At 40.2% G+C, this 16,161-nt stretch overlaps 1 protein-coding gene across 29 annotated transcripts in view; it reads left to right on the top strand.

Moving 5' to 3' along the window:
* RBFOX1 (RNA binding fox-1 homolog 1) overlaps positions 1-16,161 on the top strand; it is a 1,477,709-nt gene that overhangs the window by 688,082 nt on the left and 773,466 nt on the right. For 2 of the 29 annotated variants that reach the window (XM_082199118.1, XM_082199130.1), the window contains exon 1: positions 8,788-9,269. The exons of 18 other annotated variants lie outside the window; for them this stretch is intronic. In XM_082199118.1, coding sequence (XP_082055244.1) covers positions 9,259-9,269 — 11 coding nt within the window. In that variant the 5' untranslated portion in view covers positions 8,788-9,258. Of the gene's footprint in view, positions 1-8,785; positions 9,270-9,404; positions 9,424-9,496; positions 9,708-16,161 lie in introns of those variants that run through there. 9 more of the 29 variants (XM_082199131.1, XM_082199127.1, XM_082199125.1 and 6 more) reach the window with 7 other exon arrangements.

Here is a 16,161-nt window from a genome sequence, read left to right as displayed (position 1 = left end):
CGCATAAATCTGGACACCATGACCATGAGCTATTTTATGACTATGTGTTTATTTTAATTACCGTACTTTTCTGTGTATAAGACGAGCTTTTTAAATTTAAAAATCATATGAAAAAATTGGGGTCATCTTATACACAGATATTGCAGAGGGTGGACTGGCGACTGGGGCCTGCTGCAAGCAGGCAATTTTCAGCGGCAAGCGGGCTGATGATTGGTGGCTTCGGCGGCGCTTGCTATTGTCAGCATTGTTCAGATGGGTGAGTGATTTTAGGCACCCCCCCAAAAAAAAGCTGCAAAACTGATGGCAATCCCCTCCCAAAAATAGCTCAACAACTCTGGGCAATCCTCCCCATTTTCTTAATTAGGAGTCCCCCAGAATAGGGGGTGTCTTATACATGGGGCATGTTATACACTGAAAAATATGGTAATTAATTTTTAACTGTTTTATGCCACCTTATACTAATGATTTCAAGGTGCTTTGCAAAACAACAACAGACACACACAAAAAAACACAAAAACATCAGTACAATGACAGACGCACACAAAACACAGATCTGCCTCAGTTCATAAGTGCCATTCTACAAAACGATGCATGATTGAATTGCTCTGTCATAAGTCAATCATCTCCCCCAGACCCACACACGCCAACTGTAATCTGCTTCAGAATAAGCCAGAGTATGTTTCCCATAAATCACGATAACGTTTGCAACAGAATCTACTTTAATAGGCTTGCCTCCTATCATATTGTTGGATCATTAGACAGAGTGTAGACCGGAATCATTCAGTCCTAATCCTCCAGGCATAGAGGGCCCCCATGTGTTTGTTCTGTAAATGCATTGCTAATTGATGCTCCTATTTCCTTTTCTCAAAGGGAAGCTGTTTTCTGTTTAGGCAGCCATTTAATGCATGGAATGCACAGGTCACTCTGTGCATTCTGATACTGCACATGAGTCCGAACAATCTGCAGATGTGTAAGATTCCTAACCAACTCAAAGCATCACAGTGTCAGTCAGTGAATCAACTCAAATCATTCCAACTCAAATTATTAAAAATTTTACTTAGGGGCAGATAAAAGCAGTTGTCAAAATGATTTTATTTATTTATATCTATTGCATTTATATCCCACCTTTTTCTCCAAGGAGCTCAAGGCAATGCACATTGGCTCCCAATTCCCAGCATCTCATCTAATCCCTTATCTGAAGAGCACAGTTGTTGGGCAGGGGCATAGTGGGCAAGGCAGTCCCTTAGATATTCTGGTTGCTGTGTTGTTGTTGTTTTAAAATGGAAGTATCATTTCAGTGCTCCTTCCTTAGTGTGGTGGAACAGATGCCTAGCTCAGTTGAGCCTAAGGCAGACAAAAAAATCCTAACACTAACTAGCTATTTCCCCACCACCACCTTTTCCCGCTGAGTCTTCAAGAAGCTCAGAAGAACCCCTCCCTGACTTATCCTTGACCCGGTCTCCAAACTGAAGTACCAGTGCCTTGCTTGCTCTCTAGCTTCATCATCAATGCCATCTCCTGTGAAAAAGGATTCATACACACACACACGACTCTTCACCTGGCAACAGGGCTAGGATTAAGAACAGAAGAATGTAACAGCTAAAGTCACCAACTTAGAAGTTGAAGGGAAAAACATTCAGAAACCGGGAGAAATTAGAAAGTGTTTCCAGAAATATTTTAAAAAACTGTATACACAAGAATCCGAGGAAGCAACTGAGATAGAACAATTTTTGAAAGACAACGGCCTACCAAAACTATCTCAAGAGAAGAGATCAATCTTGAACTGTAAAATAACACAACAGGAAATCGAGGATGCCATTCAGAATATGCAACTAGGCAAATCTCCAGGCCCTGATGGACTCACCTCCAAGTACTACAGGATGTTAAAAGACTATTTGATACAACCATTAATGGAGGTTTGCAACCAGATTATGGGGGGAGGGAGGGCACCAGATACGTGGAAAGAAGCATTCATCACACTGATACCTAAAGTGGAAACTGAAAAGACTCAACTTAAGAACTACCGTCCCATCTCACTCCTAAACGTGGATTACAAAATATTTGCGGATGTTTTGGCTAACAGATTTAAAAAAGTATTAAATGAAGTAATCCATAAGGACCAAGCAGGCTTTCTCCCAGGTAGACATTTGTTTGACAACACCAGGAATATTATCGATATTCTGGAACTTTTACAAACAAATATTAACACCAAAGCAGTGTTAATTTTTATTGATGCGGAGAAGGCCTTTGACAACATTTCTTGGAAATTTATGAAGAAAAACTTGGAAGGGATGGGAGTGGGAAGGGGGTTTGAGAATGGAATAGAGGCAATCTATTCAGAACAAAAAGCTAAGTTGATAGTGAACAATGTGGTGACAGAAGAACTTCATATTGAAAAAGGAACACGCCAGGGGTGCCCCCTATCCCCTTTATTGTTTATTTCAGTCCTGGAGGTTTTGCTGAATATGATAAGGGAGGATCGGCAGGTACAAGGAATACGGGTCGGAGCGAAACAATATAAACTGAAAGCATTTGCAGATGACTTGGTTTTAACATTACAGGAGCCAGAACCTAGTACAAAAAGAGTTTTGGAATTGATTCAGAAATTTGGTCGGGTGGCGGGTTTTAAGCTGAACAAACAAAAAACTAAGGTGTTAGGGAAAAACTTGACAGTTACTGAAACAGAGGGGTTTCAGAAGGAAACAGAACTAAGCATTGTTAAAAAAGTGAAATACCTGGGGGTCAATCTGTCTTCTAAGAATTTGAATTTATTTAAAGATAACTATGAAAAATGTTGGTCAGAAGTCAAAAAAGATCTAGAAATTTGGTCAAGATTGAAACTATCCTTGTTAGGCCGAATAGCAGCTATAAAAATGAACGTTTTGCCAAAGATGTTGTTTTTATTTCAAGCCTTGCAGATTGTGGACAGAGTGGAATGTTTTGGAAAGTGGCAGAGGGATATTTCTAGGTTTGTCTGGCAGGGCAAAAAGCCCCGAATAAAGTTTAAAATACTAACCGATGCAAAGGAGAGAGGGGGGTTTGCCCTGCCAGACCTAAGGTTATATTATGAAGCTGCGGCCTTCTGCTGGATGAAAGATTGGATTTTATTGGAAAACACTGATGTCCTAGATCTGGAAGGCTTCAATAATTCGTTAGGTTGGCATGCGTATTTGTGGTATGACAAGGGAAAAACACATGGAATGTTTAAAAACCATATTGTCAGAAAAGCAATATATATGGTCTGGAAAAAATACAAAGACTTATTGGAAAGTAAAACTCCGAGGTGGATTTCACCAATAGAGGCCAAAGCTCGGAAAACACTCAATATGGAGGCATACTGGCCGAAATATTGGGAAATAATAGAAAACATCGGAGGTAATTGGAGGTTGCAGAGCTTTGAAAAATTAAAGGATAAGGTGCAAAATTGGCTACACTATGCCCAAATTAATGAGGTTTTTAAGCTAGATAAAAAAACAGGATTCCAGGTGGAAAAATCGAAACTTGAGACAGAGTTGTTAGAACCAAAGACCAAGGTATTATCGAGAATGTATAACTTGCTGCTTAAATGGAATACTCAGGATGAGACAGTTAAATCAGCCATGATAAAATGGGCTCAAGACATTGGTTACAATATCATGTCTGAGGACTGGGAAAGGTTATGGACCACCGGTATGAAGTTTACGGCATGTAATGCCTTGAAAGAAAACATTATGAAAATGGTATACAGGTGGTACATGACCCCAGTCAAGCTTGCTAAGATATACCATTTGTCTGATAATAAATGTTGGAAATGCAAGGAGGCTGAAGGGACATTCTTTCACCTCTGGTGGACTTGTCCAAGATTGAAGGCCTTCTGGGAAATGATCTATAACGAGTTAAAAAAGGTGTTCAAGTACACCTTTCCCAAGAAACCAGAGGCCTTCCTTCTGGGCATTGTCGGCCAGAAGGTGTTAAAAAAGGATAGAACTTTCTTTATGTATGCTACAACAGCAGCAAGAATCCTTATCGCTAAGCACTGGAAGACCCAAGATTTGCCCACACTGGAGGATTGGCAGACGCAATTGATGAACTACATGGAACTAGCCGAGATGACTGCAAGGATCCGAGACTTGGGAGAAGAGGCAATGGAGGAGGACTGGAAAAAATTTAAAGACTATCTGCAAAAGCATTATAAGTTGTATGAATCATAAGATGCCGTATGATTTGGAACGTTAGCCCCAGCAACGAAATTTAATTATCTATGAAATTGATAACATTCATGAAAGAATCAAAGTTTAAATGGGTAAAAACGACATTATGTTATATCTTTAGAGTAAATGGAGAATAAGAGATTTAAACTTAAATTGCAACTGAAAATATAAAGAAACACACGAAATAAGGGTATAACTTGCTGATAACTTTATTATCAAGAATGCATTATGTGGGAGATGTGGGGAAGTCCAATGGAAATTTGAAATAAGTTGTTGAAATGGTTGTGATTTTCTGTTCTTTTTTCCTTTTTTTCCTCTTTCTATTTTGTCTATTCTCTTGTTCTTTCTGTAATTTGGAAAAAATGCAATAAAAATTATTATAAAAAAAAAAGAATGTAACAGCTAAGGACCCCATCTGGTCCAGCATCCTTTTCTCACATTGGCCACCCGGATACCCCAACAGGAAACAAGTAAGCAGGACCAGAGTGCAGCAGCAGTGAACTTCCCAGCTGTGATTCCCAGCAGCTAGTAATTCAGAGGAATGCTGCTATAGATAGTGTAGATAGAATAGAGGCATTGAGGACACTGATAGCCTTACTCTCCATGAATTTATCCAACCCTCTTTTTGAAGCCATCTAAGCTGGTGGCCATCATTACATCTTGTGGTATTAAATTTCATACTTCAGTATGAACTTTTGCCTGTCCTGAATCTTCCAACATTCAAGTTCATTGAATGGATTCAAGTTCTGTTATTAAGAGAGAGGGGTAGGGGAATACAGTGGTACCTCTGGTTACAGACACTTCAGGTTACAGACTCCGCCAACCCAGAAATAGTACCTCGGGTTAAGAACATTGTTTCAGGATGAGAACAGAAATTGTGCTCCGGCGGCGCGGCAGCAGCGGGAGGCCCCATTAGCTAAAGTGGTGCTTCAGGTTAAGAACAGTTTCAGGTTAAGAACCTCCAGAACAAATTAAGTTCTTAACCTGAGGTACCACTGTATCTCCTCTATCCACCTTCTCCACACCCTGCAGAGTTGCATACACATCTATCATGTCTCCCTGTATCATTCCCACCACCCCATCCCAACCGCCAAACAAAATTACAAAGTTGTAGACTTTTCTCTTCCACTCTTGGTTATGGAAACACCTCCACATGTTTAGGCCTTATGCTAATGTTTGCGGGCTTTTTAAAACAAAAAACCCCCCATTGCTTCTGTATAATATTATATCCTCTTCGAACACAACTCTGTTTCCACTAATCATGTTATTAGACTTATTACCTGATAAGCACCAACATGGTTAACTAGGGTTAATTCCACTATATTTCTCATTAAAGGTAAAGGTAAAGGTACCCCTGCCCGAGCGGGCCAGTCTTGACAGACTCTGGGGTTTGTGCGCCCATCTCACATCTATTGGCCGGGGGCCAGCGCTGTCCGGGGACACTTCCGGGTCACGTGGCCAGCGTGACAACGCTGCTCTGGCGAGCCAGAGCCGCACACGGAACGCCGTTTACCTTCCCGCTGGTAAGCGGTACCTATTTATCTACTTGCCCCCGGGGGTGCTTTCGAACTGCTAGGTGGGCAGGCGCTGGGACCGAGCAGCGGGAGCGCACCCCGCCGCGGGGATTCGAACCGCCGACCTTTCGATCGGCAAGCCCTAGGCGTTGAGGCTTTAGCCCACAGCGCCACCCGCGTCCGGTATATTTCTCATTACTGTGCTACAAAAGGGGCTGCTGCTGCATCCTAATGATTCTTTGGAATGTTTAAAGCTTTGGGACTTATTTCATCTTTGAATAAGCCCTGCTAACTTCCAGTATCTTGAGGAAGGAAGTCTTAGGCCTGGCCAATCTGTGCATTGGCTGTAGTAAATCCTCCAGTGCATGACAACCATAGAATCATAGATTTGAAAGGGACACCAAGAGTCATCTAATCCAACCCCCTGCAATGCAGGGATCTTATATATAGCATCCATGACAGATGGGCATCAAACCCCTGCTTAAAAACCTCCAGTGAAGGAGGTTGCCATCTCATATCCACACAAAAACATAAAATTGTTACACACTACCCCAATCTCTGAGCACTGAAAGATTCCAGGGGTTATGAACACTTACCCAGGGTTCAGTTTCCTTGGAATGAGGGACAGTGGAGACTGTGGTATCTTTAGGATATATATTTACACATATATACACCCTGAGCCTAAGATGGAGGAGCTCACAGCAGTAACACCCCGAAAGATCTTGCTTCTTCCATCGTCAAAGCTTTGCATCCAGCCTAATTAAGCTGATTCTCAGCCTGCAGCCTCTTTCAACTCAGCTCTCACACAACTCAGTGCATGGAAAGCAGATGTTCTGCCACTGAGCTATGGCATTTCTCATTGAAATTGTGTGCCTCAGATTTCTAGTCTGTGAGTCAACAAGGAAGCTGCCCAGCTGGTAAATGAGTGAAGAAGACAATTGTACTCCAACAACATCTGGAGGCTATAGATGACAATTCCTAATTCTAGATAACACATGCAACTAGGTTCGCAGAATCAACTTGTTCCATCATTGGAGTATCCTATGTGCTGGTCTCCTGGAGCTCCCCCCTCCCAGCTACTGTATGTTGATTCTTCCTAACTTCAGTGTGTACTGCTGCCTTTTCAGCAGTCCTTCTTTGCACCTGAGACTCTAAGGTCCACCTTGAGTCTTATTCAAGACTCAAGGTGACAGTCTTATTCTCTGAGGATGTTTTATCCATGTTTTATCCAGTTTGAAGAGTTGGCTGGCCTTTACACTTAGAGCTTTCCCCAACATATCACTAGAATTTGAACACCCACTGTATCCATCAATCAGTGCCTCTCAATACAGCCAACAGTGGTTTACAACAAACTGAGAGCAGTAGTAAAACAACAATATATAGCAAGTATAACATTACAATATAATGAAAGGTTATTAATTGAACTAAACTTAAACTGATTTATGGTTTACACTGTTTAGCTGACAACCATATTTGTAGCTTCTTTACCTTGTACATACAAGAAATAAAGAAATAAAAGTCAATTCCATGTTGCAGTGAAAAATTAAAAATGAACCATGAGTCTTAAAATGCTGCAGTAGTCTTTAGACATCTAATTGTTTTATGGGGAACTGGTTTCCCACAAACCAAACTGATTGTGCTGGTGTGCTCTGTATGCTTCACATTCAATATAAATGGTCATTTAAATAATGAGATTGTAAAGTCATCCCTGTCACAAACAATCTGAAAATAGTACTCCTTACATATTCCACCAAAGCTTTAGTTTCCCATTGTTCTGTGTAAGTGTGAAGTCCTTCCTTCACCTGATTTTCCTAATTGATAGATACAAATGCTAAGTGTGCGTGTGTGTCTGCTTCATCAATATAAATGATTATTACATTATGAAAATTGTTAAGGCTACCAACTGCACTAATAAGGTGATCAGAGCTACACACTTCGTCTTGAGAACACTTGCTAAAACTCCACCAAACTTGTGTTGTTACGGGCATGTTATGCACTGAACTATAAATGTCATAGTGAGAGCTGTTTTGTAGCAATTAAAATTAGGTTTTGCAATTTATTGTGTCTGTTTAGCTCTGCCTGAGATAGGTTTGGGGGAAGAGCCCTATTAAAAAGCATCCATCTAAACTAGAAACCTTGCTTTTGCACATTCAAGCAGGATAATAAATGGATAATTGTTTGTAATGCCGGCCTAAGATGCCCTGATCTGTTTGTCAGTTTGCAATAGAGCTATTTTGTCCTCTCCTCTGCTTTCTCTTTAAGCTGCCGTGTGTTTCTCACCCCACACCTTTTAGGGAGGAAACACACCCACATACTTTTACAATGAAGTGATGGTGTGCATGTGTGTTTGCATGTGAAAACCTGAAATCCTGTAGACACTTAACTGGAAATATAACTGGAAATATAAGCCACGCTATCCTCAATGGGACTTACTTCTGTCTGTGTGCGCAGACACACAAAACTCTGAATCAATTTTGAAGCCATTTATTGTATTCCTACACACAAAACATATAATGCAATTTAAGTAGTTTCTTGGATTAAACCTGTTTGCCTGTCTGCCTGCTTGCCTCCTGTTCAGTTAGTATTGCTCTTAGTCTTAGCTAAAAAATCAGACATGAACAAGCACTTTGGATTCTTCATGCTGTACTGCAAAGTAAATAAATAATGCCACATGGGCTTTGCATGGACACCTACACTCACACAGAGGAGGAGTCATGCAGAATGTAGGTGTGTTTTTCTCCCCTCCTTTTTCCTTCTTTTTACTGTACCTCAGTAATGGAGGGGATATTGCTTCAATACAGATACATCTCTGCATAAATAATATAATGTATGATACAGGTTAGTGTAACAGGAGCTACTCAGGCTGTCCCATAAATGCTATGTGAGTAATGCAGACATGGCATAAATAATTGGGAGTGCTTACATCCTGCCTCCAGATATTTCACTGCTCCTGAGTTAGAATTGGTTGTCAAGTGCAAGGCAGGGAAGACTGTGCAAGGTGCCCTATTCTGTCATGTGGTAGGTATTTAATGCTTGGAAGAACAAGGAAGGGACACGTGCAGAGGGAGGCGCACACACACACACACACACACACACAGCTGAAGGGGGGAACAATCTGATGATGGGATGCACAATTCTAGCAAACATTTAAAACATGGTGAAGGGGGCATAGGAAAGAAGATTAGCCAGAGCAACCCTGGTTTGGGCCTCGCTCTGGTGACCCTTTCATTTCTCTGTGTACATTCGCCCCATCCCCCCCCCTTTTGTTTTTCCTTGTTGTTTGGAGTCTTTCCTGGAGCCGCAGAGGTACATCTTAGAAACACCTGATGCGAACATTGCGAAGGCAAACGGGAGGGAGGGAGAGGCGAGAGCAAGAAGGCAGGCAGGCAGCAAGCGTGCAGTGAGCCCGACAGATGTCTGTATTCATTGATATTGCTGGCACGTGGGGGCCGTTTGCTGGTTCCCCTTACTTCTCCGGTGCTCTCCCGGCGAGGAAAGAAGAGGCGCTTTGCAGCCGACGATGAGATCTTGGCAGTTAATTGCAGTCGTGGGAGATGCCCTTCAGGTAAGGGAGGGAAGGAGGATTTCTCAAACAATTTGAAGAGGGGAAGCAGGAGACCCCCGGGGGTGGGGGTCGCGCACAGATCATAAAGGCATCCCTAGCAAACGTTGGAAAGTGTAGGCGTGGAACACGCTGGCGGAGGTGGCTTGGTGTGGAGGTGTGTGCGTCTTTGGAGATGGGGACGGGGGGGGGGATGCACACATGGGCATGTTAGGCTGCTGTTGTTCTGTAGCTGCCTTACAGTGGCGTGCCAAACATTAATGCAGAGGATGTTTTGTGTGTCTGCGTTTGGCTTCTTAGCTATGTGATTAGACTAGAGAGGGATTCTGTGTGTGAGAGGGAAGGCTTTTCTTTTTTCTTTTTAGAACATCTCGGGGAATAAAGGAACACAGAAGCAATAACGGCAAGCGTACCGATGGGCTTCTTCACATTAGGAAAAAGGTATTGAGAATGTGCATGTGCTGCAAGCTTTCCAAAACGCGTGTGCTTCTGTTTAGCTGAGCAGGTGTTTTGCAGATTTTCAGTGGCTGAAGAAGGGACGGCTTTCAGTCCATGCACTCAGGTGCTGGAGAAAGTAATGAGAAGCGGGTGGGTGGGTAAAGCGTACCTTCCCTGCTTCTGACTGAAGTTTGCCTGAACTTTATCCTTAGAGAAGATGCCTGACTTCTGTTTCCACTGGACTACGTGTGGAAACTAACAGTTATTCATAGACACAGTACTTCCTTCTCTTTATACGTGGCTCCTTCTGCTTTGAATGCAAACAACTTCATATTATAATTTTTTTAATTATATGGTTGGATCATTGGGTTGTTAGATCTACATTTTGAAAAGTTTAAAGTGCTGGGCTTTAAAGTGATAGGCTTAGGCATGTCAGCGCAAGGACACTTGTCGCCAATAACATTTGTTACTTTAAATAGGTGGGGGAGAAAATCATTTTCATAGTTCGGCCATTGGGTGATTTGTTGTTGTTTTGGTGGTCTAAATGCTTATGTTTGATATGCAGCAGAAATCAATTGCAGCTGTACTCTGATTCAAAATAATTAACCTGAACTATTTATACCTTATAGAGATGATGTACCATTGCCTGTATGCTACTTGATGCAATAATACGGTGTTGACTGCATGCTATTTGATGCTATTTTGTTTGATAGAATGTATGTGTGTGAATATATAATACTATTTTCCGAAACACACACACACACACACACACACACACTCAGTAGTGACCAATACAGTAGGTGCTGTGTATATATTTTTTGTGCTTCAGAAAGAATGAGAATCATGACATTTTCAATGCCTGCAGTAATTTGATATTACGTAAATTGTCTAAACTATGTTTCAAATTCTCCTCCCAATGCCGTGTATTAAGTGATTCTTGCTCTGTGAAGTGGACCATCTTTCTTTTAAAATTACCATTCAAAGCATTGTGAAAGATAATGGTGTGTTATCAAAAGAGGTTTGTTGTTGTTGTTGTTTTTTAAAAAATCTCCATGCAAAAAAGAATACAGTATATGCGTTTTATAAGCTTTGAATTAGCTGTGGTAGTGCAGCCATTTCCCACAGAGTGAGGAAAACCCTCCCATTATTAAAATGAATTGCTGAGAAGTATGAAGTACTTTGAGCTGGGTTGGCATGAATGACGCCTTTCTGTTCATTTTAGCACTGTTTGTTACTGCAAAAAATGTGTTCTTTGACAGCCACACTTTTTTTCCTGTTTAAGCATTGTTTTGTTTGTTTTCCAAAAAGTGACATATTCTTCTGAGGATGAGCAACTGGATCTTTATTTCCTAAATGTCAGACCAGGGAGTTATTACCTGCTATGTTGGCTTTTGTACTGAAATGAAACCTGTAGAGATTTCCATGTTTATCCAAACACATTATTCAGCTATTGAGTCATTGATACCTCTATCTATAAATAATAATTATGCTAGTGAACTATTTACTGATCAGAATCTTATAGGTTGGTCATGGCCTCCCCTTGCATACTTATTTTGGCAAATAAGACCATCAGTAATCTTGTTGATCCCCACCACCACCACCATGCAGTATCAAAGCCAAGGTGAAATTTGATAAGCGTAACATTGTATTATAGACAGCCATGGTAAGCAATAATAGTAAACCAGTATTGTAATTGTCCTCGGTTTTGGTTTAATTCATGGATATAGGGTATCCTAGCCAGACTGAGGTATGCAGGGTACCACTATTAAATGTCTCTCATCATGGACTGCCACTTCCCCAGAAGTTTATTTCAGGAAAAGTGAGCTACAGCACAATCCTATGAATGTCTGCTCTGAAATAAGTCCCATTCAACTCAATGGGATTGACTCCTTGTTAAGTGTGTATAGGGTTGAAGCAGTATTCTGATAATGAAGGCTAAGTAGTTAAAGCTGAGATGGGGTGGCAAGGCTAGGGGAAGAGACGTGGGTTCAGTTTACTGTTGGTCCAAATGCTTCAGCTTTGTGCCTAGTCACTGTATTTTGGCCTAGCTTACCCAATGGGCTAACTGTGAGGATGAGGTGGAACAACTTATGGGAAAGGTGGGAACATATATAAAGTTCTCCTCAGTGAGTCAAAGTGTCTTCATAATAATAAACTTGTAATGCTCGCTAACAACCTCATTTTATACTACCCTGTGTTGTCATCCTAAAGCCTTACATTGATTACAACACAGAAGCAAATATTTTGTATGTGGAAAATAAAGTAAGGAATAACTTTGCACTTTCTGACTTGGATTACTAGTACCAAAAGGTTTGGAGGGGGGGCTGTTTTATTTTAAAAGCACACCTATGAGATGATAGTACTTAAAGGTCAAAGAAAGAAAGAAAGATCCATTTGTGGGGATGGGGTACTCCTTTACTGAATATGTGAATACACAAGGTGGTAATAGACCCGTTCTAACCCACCCAATACAAATCTGCTTGGCTCTTTTAGGCCTGATAGGTGTATGCATTGAATTCCTTTACTATAATCGGTCTGTTCCTGCTGTAAGCAAGTCCTATGAATATACTTTGGTTCAGGGAAGGTCAGTGGATGCTGGGTAGGAGAGTGACAGATGTTCTGAATACAACAATGGCTTTATTCTGTATATTTTTTGTTCGTTCTGAAACTCAATAAAAAATATAATTAAAACAATAAAATAAAGCTAAAAGCTATAGTAATTCCTGGTTTCAGTTTTGGCTGTTTGTAGCATGACAAAATAAATGCAGACTAACAGTATTTTGGTGCTTTTACAATGGTGGTAAAATGATAAGCTACACTAGTTGTGGAATTCTGGGTTCCATTAACTTTTGAGAAGAATGTCCCTGATGTTTGCCATTCTTGCCTTGGTGGACCAGATCTGTTGTCTGACCAATATAACAGAAGGTGGGAAATGATACTGCTCCCCATGAGCTCTTCTTAGCCACAAGGTTGCAATGAATTATAGTCACTGACCTTGCACTGAGGAAATCTTTAATGAATTGTGCTTATGGGAGGTGCTAATTCATTTAATCTGAATGAGCTTCAGAATCACATCTCGTATTTTGTCCTCGCTCCTTACGCACGCGCGCACACACGCACACACACACACACACGCATTGTAGAGGGGGCACTTTCCATTTTTGAAGCTTTCTTTTCCATGTTAGCATTTCCTTGAAATTTACAATTTATCTTATCTGAAGACAATGTTCTTCATAATTGAATGAATGAATTAAAGGGTATCTGCTTGAGGAAATGTCTGGTTCAACTCAGTGGGGGTCTACTTTTATGTCTACTCTCACATAAAAGTCTTCTGTGGAACAGTGTTATTGTCGTTAATATTCTGAAACTGTGTCCATTAAGCATGTATCTCCTGCAGCAGAAAATGTAGCACTGGAAAGCTAGGCAGCAGAGAGATGGTCTAGTCTTTTGAGGGAATGGTGGATCAGAATTATTTCTCTAAAGCCTGGGTGTGTGTGGTATCGCTGCATTAGGACCAATGCTTGGTCAAACAAGTTGGAGATAAGTCCACATAATGAGGCAGGTTTTAGGTACTTGAGGATTTGTTTTGAACTCTGTGGGACAATCAGGCCTTTTTTATGTGTGCAAATGGAATGAATGAGGTGCAGGTGTAGCCAAGGAACTCTACACCAAATCTGGTTAGCTGCCTTTCCCTCTTGCTTTATTTTGCAAGGGCTTCTGGGAGTCTGGTGCCAAAGAAAGAAAGGAACATTCAGGTGAAGCGCTAGTCTTGATGTTCTCCTAGTTCCTCTTGCTGTGGATTATCATGTTCTCATTCATATGTGTTGGTTGAAGTTTTAAGGTTGAAGATTTTTCTTTAAAATGATCAGCTGGTTAGAATAAAATAGAGGACAACTTACAGTATTTATAGTAAGGACCCTCCCTCCCCCGACCCACCCCGGCACTGGCAATAGTGACACAAAGGACCTCACAGTTTAAAAATACTGTGCTATTGTTTCCATAATTCTTATGCTCTAAATTATGCTTGTTAAAGCCATTGATGTATTGCCATAAAATATGTTTGTGTGCCAAGTAATTGGCTTGATGGGGCCATGATTTTTGAACATCACATTTTGAATAAAGGAAATGGATGTTGTGAGAACACGTCTAGCTTCAACATCCTGCTTATGAATTGCCAATTCATACCAATATAACTTGAAGGAAAGTCTGAATTGGCTGGAGTTTTGATACTCATGTTAACAATGCATTATAAAACAAGAGACTGAAAGAGAACTTTATCATTTTTTCCCCACTGAGAAGTTGAATTTCTCAGTGAAAAAAATGATAAAATTATCTTCCAGTCTCTTGTTTTATAATATCTTTTTCAATCTAGAAACAGATCTTGGGTGTGTGGGGTTTTTTTGGGGGGGGACTTTAAACTGTGGGCTTACACAGAGGGCTACTGTTTTATGTTTTGGTTTTTTAAATACTCCATTTATCATTTGGAGGGGTGATGGGACAGGAAATTTGGTAAATGGTACAGTTTTATTTGAGTTAAATAAATCCTTAATTTACTTAACAGTTAGGTTTAATGGAAGATACATCACAGCGTTATTTGTTTTCATTTTGGTTGTCTTCAAAGGGCAGACAACTCTTCTCTTATTTTCCAATTAACTACTAATTTCATGCACATGAATTTTACTTTCAATGAGGAAGGTTTCTTGATAGTTAGGGAAGAGACATTGTTTCTGTATAAATGGGGGGGGCAATTGTTCTCTATAGCTAATTTAGCCTACTGTGTAGTAGTATAGAAACTTACTTTGTGAAAGTACTTAGAGAGAGAAAAATCACTTGACTCAGCTTTTAAAATCTAGTTTTTATACAGCAGAACTAGATTGTAAATCCAAGCAATTAAGAATAACAAAAGGCTCGGTTATATTGCCTGAACTTAATATTCTTCCACTCTCCACCCCAGCTCCATAAAAAAAGTGATTTTTTTGTGTGGGTGGGAGGGAAGGTGTGTGTGTGTGTGAGAGAGAGAGAGAGAATCAGGTCCTTGAGCAAGTTGTTTTTCATTTTCTGCATTGCCTTTGCAGTTTCTATTAAAGTGCCTTGGGGTTCAGGGAGACAGGGAAGTATTAGCATGAATGCACCAACTGTTTGTTTGTGATGACTTTTTATATTTTCACTGTTTGCTTGTTATAAGCAAAAGCAAAACAAAAACCTGCATACTTTCTCATTATAAATAACTCCACGTACTTGCTTGGTATAAATATTAACAAAATAGCATTGTTAAAAGTTATGCTAGTTAAGAGATGCTCTGTCCACAGAGGGGATATTAAACTTGGAACTTTATATCCCCTGTGATTGGCACATAATTCCCAAACAGGTTTGTCTAGAAATAAACCTCGTTGATTTCAGCGGAACTTCCAGTCAGGTACCCATTAAGAGCCCAACCTTTAGATAAGCTGAAAATGGAATTTGTGCTACTCTTTTTGCACCAAATCTTACTTTCCTCTTGAGCATTGGATGCTGGCTGCCCTTGAGCCTTGATATAACAAATAAGCAAAAACATTGTTGGATCCTTGTTGTTTTGAAGACCTAGATTGTCTTACTCCTTGTAAATTTCATGCAGTAATCTTATTTCTAAGTAGATGAATGTGACATATGCTAACAATATATATGTAATAGTGCATGCCAAAATCTAGGGTTGTATCCAACCAAGTTCTACTCTGAGTAGACTCATTGAAATGAGTTAACCTAAGTCACATATACTAACCTCATTTGGTCTAATCTGAGTAGCGCTAAATTGTATACAATCCATGATGTCTGTCACCATTATCATATTAAATATTGGCCATCCCAGCTGATTTGTGAAGGACTGAAAATTGATAGGTGTTCCCTTACTTTGGGGGCATTTTTAAAAAAAATATAAAAAAGCATTGATAGTCAATATTCATTGGTGTTTTCTCTGATGTTCACTCTCTGGGATTCTTAGCATCCACATGCAATTCATAATGATCACTAAACTATTTCTCTTTACCATAACACCTACATATTTGTTTGCTGGACTTTACCTGATACTTACTTATTAATGCATGCATTTTATTCATGAATTTTGTGGTGACATTTTTTGTCATTAGAATGAAGGGGGGTGCAAGCTTGTTTTAAAGAAAAAAGCTCTAAGTTTAAATAAATGGATTATTTTGCTGTTATAACGAGCACACATTCTAAATTTGCAGAAACTGCAAAATGACTGGAGAATTTGAATAGCTGGAATGCTGAACAACTTTGTTCTTAAACTATAAGAATGTTCATGGCCATTCTGCATCTTCCCACTGGCTCAGCTACCAAGTGCCAGAAGCTTCATCAGTGCAAACTCAAATTGCTATAAAGCTGGTTCATCTTGTGATATGTAAGCAGAGACCTATGATTATGAGGAACAAAAAAAATACTTAAGCAAGTGGTGTGTTGGGCC

This window comes from Podarcis vaucheri (assembly GCF_965113315.1).
Source record: "Podarcis vaucheri genome assembly, chromosome: 14".
Taxonomy (NCBI): Eukaryota; Metazoa; Chordata; class Lepidosauria; order Squamata; family Lacertidae; genus Podarcis; species Podarcis vaucheri.
Note: the sequence above shows the minus strand (reverse complement) of the source record. Positions and strands in the feature narration are given on the sequence as shown.